The sequence below is a fragment of the Opisthocomus hoazin genome, chromosome 10, assembly GCF_030867145.1.
Source record: "Opisthocomus hoazin isolate bOpiHoa1 chromosome 10, bOpiHoa1.hap1, whole genome shotgun sequence".
NCBI lineage: Eukaryota > Metazoa > Chordata > Aves > Opisthocomiformes > Opisthocomidae > Opisthocomus > Opisthocomus hoazin.
In genome coordinates this window covers 9170197-9183555 of record NC_134423.1, presented here as the reverse complement: position 1 = coordinate 9183555, position 13359 = coordinate 9170197, and the positions used below count along the sequence as shown (strand labels likewise).

The 13359-nt window shown below is 38.6% G+C and overlaps 1 protein-coding gene across 4 annotated transcripts in view; it reads left to right on the top strand.

Moving 5' to 3' along the window:
• Positions 1-13359, top strand: part of RORA (RAR related orphan receptor A) — a 373904-nt gene that overhangs the window by 243049 nt on the left and 117496 nt on the right. For all 4 annotated transcript variants that reach the window (XM_075432128.1, XM_075432131.1, XM_075432130.1 and 1 more), the window contains exon 2: positions 11795-11824. In XM_075432128.1, the coding sequence (XP_075288243.1) occupies positions 11795-11824 (30 nt within the window). The remainder of the gene's footprint in view (positions 1-11794; positions 11825-13359) is intronic.

The window sequence follows — 13359 nt, the reverse complement described above, 5'->3', positions numbered from 1 at the left end:
TTTTGCATGAACCTCTGGCACAAATCCTTCCCTTTCCCTGTTTTCCCCTTATACATTGAAGCTGGTGAAGACGACATAATAGAATCTTACTTCTTTTCCTCAGGAGAGCAAAGCAATGAAAAGTTGAGATTCAACCTTAGTAAATTTTGCAATAAAAAAAGAAAAAGTTACCACAATAGGAGACTGCTTGAAAAAAGTGTAATTTTTGCATCAGTGAGTCTCAGAAGAATACTGAAAGGCAAATGTACAAGCACATTGCAGGTAAAGTATTCAGTTGGGATAGATGAAGTAATGTGTAAGGGATCAATTTTTCTGGATCAAAAATATTACCTTGTAGCTACTTCACAGAACAACTGAGCAAAGAAAGTATGCTCCTTTTTAAAAATATTGATGACCTTTCAAGTAAACTTATTCTTCAGTTATATTATGAACCTGATATCCAAATTTGGCTTCATTTGATTCACAATGGGTCAAACTCATCCAAGGTGTAAAGTAGATGAAAGTCATAGAGGTGAGCCAAGAAATTCAGTCGGCCTAATAAACTTCCTTCATGATTTTGAAAGGGCTTGCATGGCAGAGAAAGAACTACTTTATGAGACAGCTGTCTTTCAAAATCCTGTAGTAATCTATGAAACAACACTGAATTCTCTGAAGTCAGTGCGGAATTGTCTATTCAATACTGTAGGATGATTTGAAAAACCTTTAGGAAACATTTATTTTCCGTGTATTCATGATGAGATGTGAACTACTTTTGGAATAGAGGCCCAAATTTGATTTCTAAAATGTATGTGGTCTACAGTATGAGATGCAGCGTTAAAATTCTGGTCCTCAGACATGTTATGCTGCTTATCTTGTGATATCTCAGTCATCTTGATGAAGTCATGAACTGATTGTGAAAGATGCAGTGAGAAAATCCTTGCTTTGAGAGTTTTTGAGAGAAGACTGCTGCTGTGAGCCAGGCAACCCAGTTTATAAATACATGACTTGTAGCTGCGTAACTGCTTAGTTTCTGTTTCTTTGTCTATGAGCTGCAGCTAATGTTTGGGTTTTGAGGATATATAAGCACTAACTTGATGATGTGGAGTACTGCAAAAAAGCCAACCCAGTAACAGCAAGGAAAACACAGCAAGTACCCATGGTAGAGTTGCCTGCTTTTTGGTGTGGGATAAATCTTAACATTTTGGGGTTTGCCTGAATGTAAGTGTTGTATTTTTTTCACTAAACTCATCATATCTTTGAAAACATTACAACTCTACCTATAGTCAGTCACAGAAGTTACTCGGTAAAGTGCAGTCGTGCAAGTTGATGGTAAGTTAGAGAAGGAATTGCCCAAAAAAAAGGTGCTTGTGGCTTGCAAGCGTATCACCTTGTATGATATTCCTGCTTGTTCTCAGAAGTTAACTTGGACTTTATTGTGGCTATGTTTGGATCGGAGATCTCCCAGAGCAACTTGTATGTCAGAGCAAATGGAGGTTGATAAATCACTTGATGGTGTCCTTCCCCTGCGCCACTTCTTCCATCTCGGCAGAGAAGCCCGATCTGTGTTGTATCAGGGGGTACTGTGCTAGTCGAAATGCCATCTTTCAGATACAACATGCAGCAAGTTCCAATTACTTTGTAACTTTCCTATGTCCTTCTTCACCCTAGTTTTACACCCTGACCAGCTCCTTTCCACTGCCATCAGAGCTGTACTTTGAATAGTCCATGGATGCATATGTTCGTTTTTAGAAGTGACCATCATCACAGAGTTGACCAAGCAATCTTGGTGGCTTAAAGGCATTGGAATGTGGTACAGGCAAAACTTAGTAGCAAGACACGTCTTTGCAATGCTAATAATAATCTTTGTCCGTTGTCCTCACTTCGTCTAGCAGCGTTTCCGTGAGGACTTCCGTTTGCCAGAAATTGCCTGCCATATACAATTGCCACTGGCTTCAAGGGGCAAAAACAAGTAGCATCTTTAAGTGGCCATGAAGAAGAATTACTCTGCTTTGAACGCGTGACTAAATTGCAGGTGGTTATTTCTTTTACTAATGAGTGTACAAATTTAACTTCTCATAGAGAGGTGTTAGAAGGATGGTTGTATATACTTTTTAATCAGGTAAATTTTGCTTGTTAGAAAGAACTCGTCTATGAACACTCTCTCTTTTCGTGGTTATTCCTGAGAACCAGGCAGTTCAAACTGACATTTGAACTGGTAATGGGTTTTTGAGTTTTTGAAATGACAGCAGGCGTGATGATCTCTTGATTTCAAGAGAAGTGAACATATTTGAGTAAGACCAAAAGGAGGGAGAATACTTGGATGTAACTAACCAGCAGGGCATGTTGCAGCATACCTCCTAACCAAGCATTTTGGATGTCAGCTTTGATTTAAGCTCTCTTAAAAAAGAGGATAGATGTACAGATGTAGATTTGAAGTTCCTGAAGTCCAAAACATTTCTGTCCTTTTCATTTATTTTTAGGTTTTCTTTAATTTTAAAGAAAGAGGTACATACATGCAGTCATTTAAAAACGTGTATTCCTGTGAAAGTGTACTTCTGAACATGACGCTATATAATTTGTTTCCTTTCACCTAAGAATCCTTGGGGTTTGGTGTCAGACTGACACACAGAGCCTTACCGGATGCTAACAAGTCACTCCTGTCTCGAGTGATATAATAGTAAATGAGTTTTAATGCAAATAGTTACACTAAGTGGAAATCTGGATGATGGAAAGAGTTGACCTTGCAGCTGCTGATATGTCTCCAAAAGAAATACAAAGAAATGCCACATAATTGTATGAGACAGAACTAGACAAAGATACTTCTAAGGTGTGTGCAGACATCTGCACACTGTGCATGTGATGACTTAGAATAGTTTTAATTAGACTAGAACATAGGCTACAGAAAGGGCAGCTGGGTGAGTAGTGTGTAGCTAGTGTAGCAAGCGACTTTTTCTGGAATGTAACTTGCATTCTGTAAGATTTAGAGTATTTATATGGCGTGTTAATGCTGTTTCAGATAGTTTCTGCTATATCAAACAGTGTGTGTACAATACTCTATGAACGGCTTAATGCTAAAGAAGTCTGGATTCTGTGGTTGGTAAATATTTGTTACTTGTATTACTGAATGCTGGAGGCCTAAAACTTAAATGCTTGATTTTGTGGATGCAAACGCTGTATGTGAAGGCAGGTGGCCCACTGCAGCACCAACGTTCACTGGACGTGGTTTCAGAAAACTGAGTGGATCGGTAACTCATGAATTAAGGAAATGTATTGCTTTTTGGGGGGTTGTTTTGTTGTATTTTATGAATGTATTCAGCTTCTAGAGTTGTGTGATCACATTCTACTTATGGACAACTCAGGAACAGGTTTTTTTTCTGGTCATAGAAATACTGAGACAATATCATTGGTTGTCTCCTGTAGCATCAGTGAGAGCATAGAAGGTAAATGGATATATTTGTAAATACAACAGATTTCATTGAACGATATTATAGGGTAGAATAGGAAGAAAAATAATCTGCAATTATATGTTATAATATATTATAAACATAAACCCATTATTTTCCTTTCCCTGGCATAAGAATATTCATTGGATCGTTTTAAATCATAATCCAATCTATTTAACTTTGCAGTATTCTTAAATAATGAATTCCGGTTGCACAAAATGTAAGTAACAAGGACTACAGCTGCACGTTTGATAGTTGTTTGGTCTTGTTTCATTTTGGTTTGGTTTACATGTGTGAAAGACCTTTGGTAGCCCGTGTGAAAATGTTCACATCATAGTCCTAGCTACCTGAAGACGCAGAATTGGGGCATTGAGGCTTCTTTTATCTCCCATCTTGAAGGACTGACTCTAAGCGAGAATCAGTGTAATCAGGACCGCTGCAGCCTTGTGGTTGCTACCTCAGCCAAGACGTCAGCTCCTGGGCCTCTCTGAGAATTGCAGTTTTGCTCTAAGGACGGTTAGATTTCCATGAACCTAGAGAAATGACTGAAAACGGTTGGCCTGAGATAACGTACAGGAAGATAGCTCCCACCATCAATTTTTATTTGTAGTTTGATGATTTTCTGGATTTAATGAAAATACCATGAAGGTATCTTTGAGGCCTGGCTTATGCTTTTGAATGTTAAGTCGTCGGTCATCTTGAACAAGGCAGTCTGAAAGGCTTGTGTAAGAACGGAGAGTGCAATGTTGAAGCAAGATGCTGCTTTGAAATGACTTCAAAAGTATTCTTGGGATGGGGTGCCCGATGCGTTAGGTCTGTAATGTTATGCTTCAAAATGGAGGAAGAAAGCCCTACTAGTACCTGTACAGTGGTGTGGACTATGGGGTGTTCAGCACGCAGACGTGTGCACGTGCGCATGCCAAACTTGCTGCTTTTGTAAACGGTGCTGACTCTTCCTAATATCAGCAAGTGGGGAGACTGCAAAACGGTGCTACTTGTTTAATGACTGGCATATGCTGGGACATTTTTTTTGGTCAAGATCACACTAAGTAGACAAAGTAGAACTGTAGTCAGTGAATCAAATGGTAGGGAGGTCCAGCTGCGAGGACTGATTCCTCTCAGGGAGCTACACATGTTACAGAGCTTCTTGCCCGTATATCTAGTGCAAGCTAAAGGAATTGTTCCCATTAGTGTGCTGATGGGACAGAGCCTCTAGCTGAAGGGGACTCTCATCTTTGAGTGTCACAGGGAGGAAAAAGTATAGTGCTTCTCATGGGGGTGTCTGCCGTACTTGTGGCAATGTTCTCCTCTTGCTCTTACAACTGTGTAGAATTGTGACTTGCAGTAGGGCTCACAGGTTTGGCAAATATACAATGCTAAGAAAGTCTGTGACAGTTTTTGAGAAATGTTGGCTTTCTTTGCGCTTTGTAGCCTGTTTCAAGAACTGTAGGGGCTTGCTTGGATTTATGCAACTTGGTAGGTTTGGCTGGAATGTGTGAATGGAACTGTGCCACTCTGCAAGACTATTTTGAAATCCTTACTTTGTGATTTGCTCGATCAATTGTGTAACAAATAGTCATTAAAACAAAGCTAATTCGTGTTTTTTCTATAAACACCCCTGCTGGAAATACTCTTACATACAGTTCTGAACTATCTTTGACTTCTAATGTGTGAGATACAATACTAATGTGAGACAGATACTTGACCTGCTCTCTGGCCATATGTTCTGTGGTGACATTTCTCACGTAAGAACGTAATGTTTATTTAATGAAGATTCTTCGTTTCATTTCTCCTAATCTAAGACACTGTTTATTTGTGAGGATAAAAGAAACATTAAAGCTCAGAGCGAGCTTCAGTGAGGCCGCACAAGAATGAAGAAGTGGTTAAAGATCATCATCTTTACAATTAAGAGATTTGCTTGTAACTTTCCCAGGTTTGTTCAGATGACTCTTCAGTCCAGCATGAAATTAGTATTAGGCTAAGGCTTCCATACAGCTAGGAACAGATTGTTTATAGGAAGATGTGAAACAAGGAGTTGTCCAGAATGATCCTAGGAGGAAATGGTTTGTTCAGTATTAATCGCAAGTGAGAAGACAGTATTTTAATTTTGAGCTAACAGTAAGTGCGTCTACCATAGCAACAGAATCTCAGCCCTAAACACGGACACTTGGATCTTGATTTTGTTTCTTAAATTCTTGTTTCTTTTGGAGTAGTTTTGGCATCACAGGTTTGAAATCAGTTTGGGGTCTGTTGAGAATTTTTGATTTGGGAAAAATCTAGAAGGAACAGGGAATGTTTTTAACTGAGAATTGTACATATGACAAATACTCATGATAGTGGTGTTTTCTATGAATGCTGTGTAACTTTGAAAGAATTACAGTAATTTGTGTTCACATTTTCATAGGTGCTGCTGTCATTTTAAGTGGTACTGGGTAGGGGGAGGCTGTCAGCTGCTGAAAAATGAAGTCATAAAATGCCCAGATAATGCAGCAAGTCACTGTTGGAATCAGGAAGCTAGTCTGAGTTGCAAGGGCTAAAAAGGTCATCTATCTCAGTGAAATAAGGTCAAACCGGGTTTTTTTAATCCTTGGGTTTTTAATCCATTTGTCTCAAATACCCTGTATCTGTGTTTTGAGTAGAAAGTAAAACAGTTGTGTTGTGGAAAAGTTTCTGTAGCTAATTCTGATGTAGCAATATGATTCTAGGAGTAACACGAAAGCAACACCTCAAAAATAAAACTCTGAATAATGCTCTGATAGAATTTGGGCATAAGAAACAGAATCTTAGGAGAGCAACGTTGGTTTTTTTCAGTACTGAAGCATTTATATCAGTCTTGGTTCCTGGAACTTTGGTACAAGCCTATGGACTTGAGAACAAAAGGATGATCTAGACCTGCTGAAAAACCTTTGTTTCACATGGTGAGCTTTCCTTTTCAGTAAAAACTGTGAACAAGTCTGGGAAAAATTGGAATATTATAGTAAGAAATTACAATTATCGCATATGAAGTTACTTTTTTTTTTAAAAAAGAACCTCTTTTTTTCCCTTCTTTTTTTTCCATAATTATGGAGTTTCCTTGTTCTTACATGCCTTGTGGATGTTGTCCTTGATCCTTGCTACCCTAACACATGTGTATTTCTCTCTGGAGTGAACTATAAGCATAAGTGTCCATTAACAATTTTTGAAACAAAATACTAAAATCACTTGGAGCACTTCCAGTAATGTGTGCTAATCATGATTAGCAGCTCTTCTGTCCTAGACAAGGACACTGTTTTGCAACATCATTTTGTTTGGTTAAATTCACATAAGTTGTATTTACAGTACTTGTATGTATGTTATTTTTACCTTGGTCACCAGGACATCACCGTAAACAATGGCCTACAAAGATCACAAAATTCCTTCAAGCCAGGGATCCTTACAGACTTTAATATAAACCATTATTAAAGTTTCAAAAAGAATGAACTCCTTTCTGAATACACCCAAATCTATTATTTTGCTTTGGTAGGTTCTCTGCCAGTGCCCGAGTGTTACCTATAATCTTCCACCTTAATTGCTAGCTTTGTGTAGTGACACTGTAAAAAAGAAGTGAAGTGACAGGGTGAAACACAGTGGGATCCAAGCTTGTAATACATTTTCTTTCTAATTTTACACAATACATCAGGCAGGAGGCTTAGAGTTTAAAGTTTTAACTTTATTTTCCAATCCTTTAAATGACTAAGTTCCAAAACACACTAGAGCCATAGCGCTGGCTTGAGGAGAGGGCAGAAGAAAGTAAAGGAAGAAAAAAAAGAAAGAAAGAAAATCAATACACACGCCCACATGTGCAAGGCATCGTAGAATTATACCATCTACATAGCTACGTTGTCATCAGACCAATGTTCATCACCTGATTTTGGCACAAAAGGCAAAGCAAAGGAAACACAATGGTGCTTAACAGAAGTCCTGGAGATTTCTTACGGGCTTTGCCGATGGTGCATGTGTTTATCCATAACGACTTCCGAGGAAGAGTTTTCTTGGAGGTTTGAGAAAATTGCACTCTAGGATATCCTCCTTTGATTTTTTGCAGTGTAATGTATTCTGCCAGACAGGGGACTTTTTAGTTATCTTTCTGTACATCAAAGTATGTTTTCTCCTTGAAATATGGGAAGTTGACAACTGTACGACAGCAGCAGGGATCTGCGTTCACAGACTAAGCAGTGTTTCATTATGCTTCTTTATTAGGATGGGCAACTGTGAGAAATAGCTTATGATGTATAAAATATCTGAGTCTCTTTTTGTACTTCAAGACATTGTTATCTATATTTGAAGTTGGCTAGTGAAGGTCAGTCAGGCTAACCGCTTGCAAAAGAGTATCCTGTCTCTGTTGGTAGATACTCTTTTCAAAATTCTTTTCATCCAGAAAGCTATTTTTGTAAATACCACCCATCATGGCAAATTACATATTGTTAGTGGGAGGGGGAAAGGGAATGGTGCGTGAATTCCTTTCATTTAAAAAAACGATTGTTGTTGCAAAGAGCATTGCAGAGCAACAATCAGAAGTCTAAGAAGTTAATTTGTTGAAGATTTAATGTTGATCAGGAATGTCAGATTGCACTGCTGAAGTGATAAATTCTGTGATAACTGTAATACTGAAACTTTCGCTCACTGATAACTATTGGCGGTGATATATTGTGGTATTTTCATGACATTTCCTTTGCTTTCCTTTGAAGTGTAGTTGGTTAAGTCAGGAAGTCTTTCTGTATTAGCAGCACTGAAGTTGGGGTTGTTTCTTCCTCTCTTGATTTTTTTTTTTTTGTTAAATAAGAATGGAAGGCTGGCTGTTACGGATAGTGTGAGTAGTGGCAAGCAGTCACATATTACTCCAGTCTACCGCATTTTGAAGTGAAGCCCATTAAGACATGGGATTTTACATGCAGTAATATTTTGAAAGGAATCAGTAGGTTCTTTGTGCTCCACTTATTTAAAATAAACAAGTCTTGGTCTTTCAGTGGTGTATTAGGTTTAGATCTTATTGTATGGTGTCTACTCAAATCTATGTAAACTGATTGTCCACTTCCAGAAATATTTACAAACGAGAGCAATCCCAGTTAATCATGCCTAATCTTGTGAAGAAAATTACTGATGTATGTTGGACTTGCAGGATTTGTTTCTGAAGACATCCTTTTAATTTCAAAAACTGATGACTTGTCTGCGTAAGACTTCTAGGGTACATCTCATAGGAAAGGCATTCAACCATATACGCAAGTGGGAGCTAGCACTGGCCCAAAGAAAGCCAAAGATCATGTAACTCCTCTCTCACATAAAGTAGTTTTCAGACTGATCTTTTTTTCATAATACACTTATTTCTAGGAGATTGTTACACTTCTTGGATGTTCTGAATAGCAGAGACATTGGCTTCCTGCATTAAAACTAAAACTGATTGCAATGATGTAGGAATGTGTTCCATACTTTATAATTATATTTAAAGCACTAGTTATAATGTATCTAACCTAAATAACTGTTTGAATATGCCGGTACATTTTTTGCTCAGTTTTTCTAGTAATTTACAGTTACCGCTGTGAAAGGGAAGACTTCTTAAAAATTCACAACTCATTTTACTGCAAGTAAAAATTCCTGATTAATTTAAATCTAATCCTGTTGAACTCACTGGCAACATTTATACTTGTTCCACCAGATTGCAGTTAGTCGGTATAAAACCACAGTTCAAAGCAAAAGACTTTGGTTTCACTGCAACTACCAGTGTAATTATGAAGATGCAAAAAAGCCTAGCTCTAAGCTGTTGCTTTAAAAGGTTATCTAAAAATATCTGCATAAAACAGCTAAAAGGCCTTACCAGATGGTAATCGGTAATTGTTATGGAAACATCTGATTGGAAAAACCCACCACTCCTCTCGTATTTAAAAAAAATATATATATAGGTAGAAAAATCTAAGCACTAATATTTCCATCCCTGTTTCATGTATCAGGGGAAAGTAGGCCCTCAGTCAGCTAAGTCTGTTTTGTGCTGTGGCAAATCCCATTGTGAAGGGGCTGTGAGTAATCAGAAGTGACAGCATAAGCACTTTCTGTTCAAAGTGATTTTACAGAAAGCATTATTTTCTGAGAAAAGTACACATATGGCTCCCATAATGCTGAAAGAGCACTGATGTATCCATTTATTAGCACCAGTGTTGGGAGAGGAAGCTTTGCAAATGGTGTTCAGATATAAGACCTTTTTCTCCCTATTTCCCATTCTGTAAAACATCGTTAAAACGGTAGGAGCTGGCCAGATAGGCAAGGGCACGCAAGTGCTTCCGCCAACGGAATGCTAGGGCACTTTGTGATGGTGAAGGCTCTGTCAGGAGCTGTACATGCTATTCAGTGGTCACTCAAGAAGTCAAACAGCAGCAAAAATACTCTTCCTTGGTGGACGAACAGATGTCCTGATGACAGCTGTAGTTTCACAAAGGGTAAGGCAGACCTTTAGAAAAACCTAGAGAGAGGGTTTTTTTGCGCTCGTACCAAAGAGTGCACAAGATACAGTTCATGCATTTTGATGTCGATACTTCAGATCTCTCTGCTTCTTTTCGCTTTGCCCCCCTTCTTGCCTCAAGCTATTGTTCCTATAATAACGCTGACCTCCGTGACACACGCAGCCGCCCTGTCCACCTACTCTGAGCAAACCAGTAACGATTGGACCAGATTGAAAATCCGAGAAAGTTTGCTCTTATAAGATATGAATTTAAAGGATGAATTTGCCCCCTCTAGTAGCTACTTACGTAACTAAAAGGTCTGATTTTTATTACGCTTGTTTTCCTTTGGTTCTTATTGCTTACCCTGGCTCTACAGTTTGATGCTACAACCCTAATTGCTAGCATGAGGAATGTGCAGATTTGGCTGGAACCTTTCAATTGAAGTCGGCACACATACATAATCAAGTTCTAGTATTCTGATTTTTGTAAATTGCTTACCAGTTTCTCACATTTACAAAATTGCTCAAAGGAAGTGCTCAGAACTTCTCTTCCCAAAGCCTGGAGCCACTCAGCTTTCTGGGTGAAAGAAATTTTCCAGTGCTCATGCTTGTAGAACTCAGTGGTTCAAAACCAAAAGGCCAATAGCAACACAAGTGCGATTAGAAAAAAAAATCCTCATGATATTTATGTCAAACTTGACAACTACATATTTGGGGTTGGCACTGTGGATTTACGTATCTACCAAAAACATGAATAGTTTGAAAACTGTTGGCTCTGAAAGTTAGCTCTAAATTTTCAAATAAGGTATCTATATTTTTCTGAATTATTATAACCTACTGCCTCCCTGAGATGTTCCACAACAAAGAAGCCTGAAATAAAATCCTGTTTTTCCATAGTAATTTGTTTTTGGAAGAGGTGGTTAAGGGAATAGGAGGGTAGCTGGGGGAGAGTCTCTGTCTTTCATGAATAGTAAGCCAAACGATTCCAATTCCAAAATTTCATTACAGGCCTTAATCACAAATGAAATGTTTCAAATACTTGTACTGCTTCCAGTAACCTCTTTCTTTTCTCATAAAATTCCCCCCAAGGAGAGTGAAGCTTAGATACTGAGGGGTCTGAGTACTGCACCAGTTATCTACTAAAGTGGAGACAATAGTGTTTGTGTTCAAGCATGAGTTCTGATGACATTTAACAGAGTTAATTTTATCTTTATTTGGTGTTATGATTTTTGCCTCGTTCTGTTCACTCTGTTGCTTTCTTTAAAATGCCTCTCAATTTCACTGGCACTGGACCATCGTTGGTTATTGCCGCCACATGCCTGTCTAGCATGAAAACATCTTTATTACTTCAGAAATTACGTATTTAACAGCTTGGAGATATTTGCGTCTGGGTTGGAATTATGGCAAGTAATACTCATACCGAGAGAGCTGTTCATTTGGTTTTAATGAGCGTAAGCTACAGCTTGCTGTCAAGGAACTACTTGAACTTAATAACATAGCGAATGAATGATTGCGCTGCTCAGATCTGTTGTCTGGGTATTTTGATGTGCAGTAGTTAATATGAATGTGGGAAAATTTTTAACCGTGGAAAACAGAAGGGAGCTTCTGTAGTGTTGTTGGTATCTTCTGTTTGCATCAGATTCCATTTTAAAACAGCAGCACATAAATATGCATTCCAACAACAAAATTTAAGCATTACACGTTGAAACATTTATTGATGAGGTGTAAGGAGAGAATAGACCATTACAGTCTGCACGCAAAGAAGAGAGATCCTCCCCCCCTCACATACAAGTCACTGCAATTTTCGTTCCCCTTGTAGTGGCCGCTGTGTGTCTGAAAGAAAATAGTTTAATGTTGAAATACACGTCAGAAGAATTTACTCAGTGGTCGCTTTGCTAACATTGGTGTCATTTCTTCCCTACAGGTGTTTCTGTAACAAAGAAGACTCATACATGTAAGTAATATCTTTTGATTTGGCCTTCTCTTACAAATGGTATTCATGTTAGGCTGTGCTGTGGCACTCAGACTATTTGGTGTCGGTCTGGTCTGAGAAGGTTCCGTTTTAAAAATTCTGTTTGTTTTTCTGCTTTAGAATGGTTCCAGTCCTCGCCTGAAATGTTGTCTAAATGATTATACAATGCATGTGTACATGTGTATATGTATGTGTGCATTCACATATGTGTTAAGTCACAGGGCAGAAAAACAAAGTTGTGAAGAAAGAATTCCTTATTCTGTCTAGTATGTATACCTTACAGCTAGCTGATAGGTAACATATTCAAAGAATACAGGTGAGGAGAATGGCTGTATTTTTGTATGTTTGTTATATATGCAGTATGATGCAAATAAAAATAAATTATTTAACTGAAAGTCTTCTGACCTTTCCTGTGCATTAATCTGTGAGGTAAATCATTCTGTCCTTGTGCTTAAGGAGCTCTTGATGAGAATGAGGAGGTTATTGTTTTGCTCTCAACCATATTAGCAGTCCTCATAAATGGCAGCCTCTGAAATGGATGTGGATGTGTGCATTTACTTATGTGTACGTTTATTCTGAATCTTCTTCAAAGATACCGTTATTGGGGATCAACTCCCATCTACTCTGCAGTGAGTTAAAAGCACAGTCCCAAGACAATATACAATTGGTAGCTGAAAGAGGTGTGTTGAGATGCTTCGGATACTGTGGAGGTTTGGAAATCTAGTAGTGCAGGGTCTACAACAGGAGCAGGCTAAAGCTGAGGCCGTTAGTCTCGTGAAAGCCTGCTAACAAACAGGTGGTAGGCTGCACAGCATTTACAGATACACCTGCTTTTGAACAGAGTTCTGCATTTGAATTATGCTCAACGCAGCTTCTAGGGTTAAAGTGGTATCGTAAAGTGTCTTACATTAGTTTAATTCTTATTTCATTCCTGGTTTTAAAATATTCATGTAATGAAAAATCTGGCTTGAGATTATGAATTCTCACCAATGGAGTTACCGAATACAGGTGCTGGATTTAAGAATTTCAGATGAGAAGCTGATTTGTGAGAGTTTTGAAGCAAATGTTAGAAGTCACAAACTTAGAGCATGATGGTCCTCCTCTACTTAGGTGGGCTTGCTGCTTAATGCATTCTTAGCATCAGATCCTTTTTGGCTGAATGTGTATACGGTTTCCACTGAACTCAATGAGAGCTACAGATAGGCATATGCGGGCAGAATTTCACCCTGAGGGTTTTGGTGAATATTTGAGCTCATGCTGACTGAGATTGACAGTACAGGAGACTGAAGTCCTCTGTATATCCGCAGGCCAGGCATTGTACAGACAGCTTCCTTGCACAGCCTTGCCCATGAGCTCAGCCCTGGCCTGGAGCGACCACCCTCTCTAGAGGTGGTAAGTAATTCGGTATTTATGCTAGCTCAGTCTCGGGCCTGTCTTGTAGAGAGGCTAAGGACTGTACATGGTGGTTTGTAACGCTCCACCTGGAAACCAGCTGAGATCACCCTATCTCATTTGTG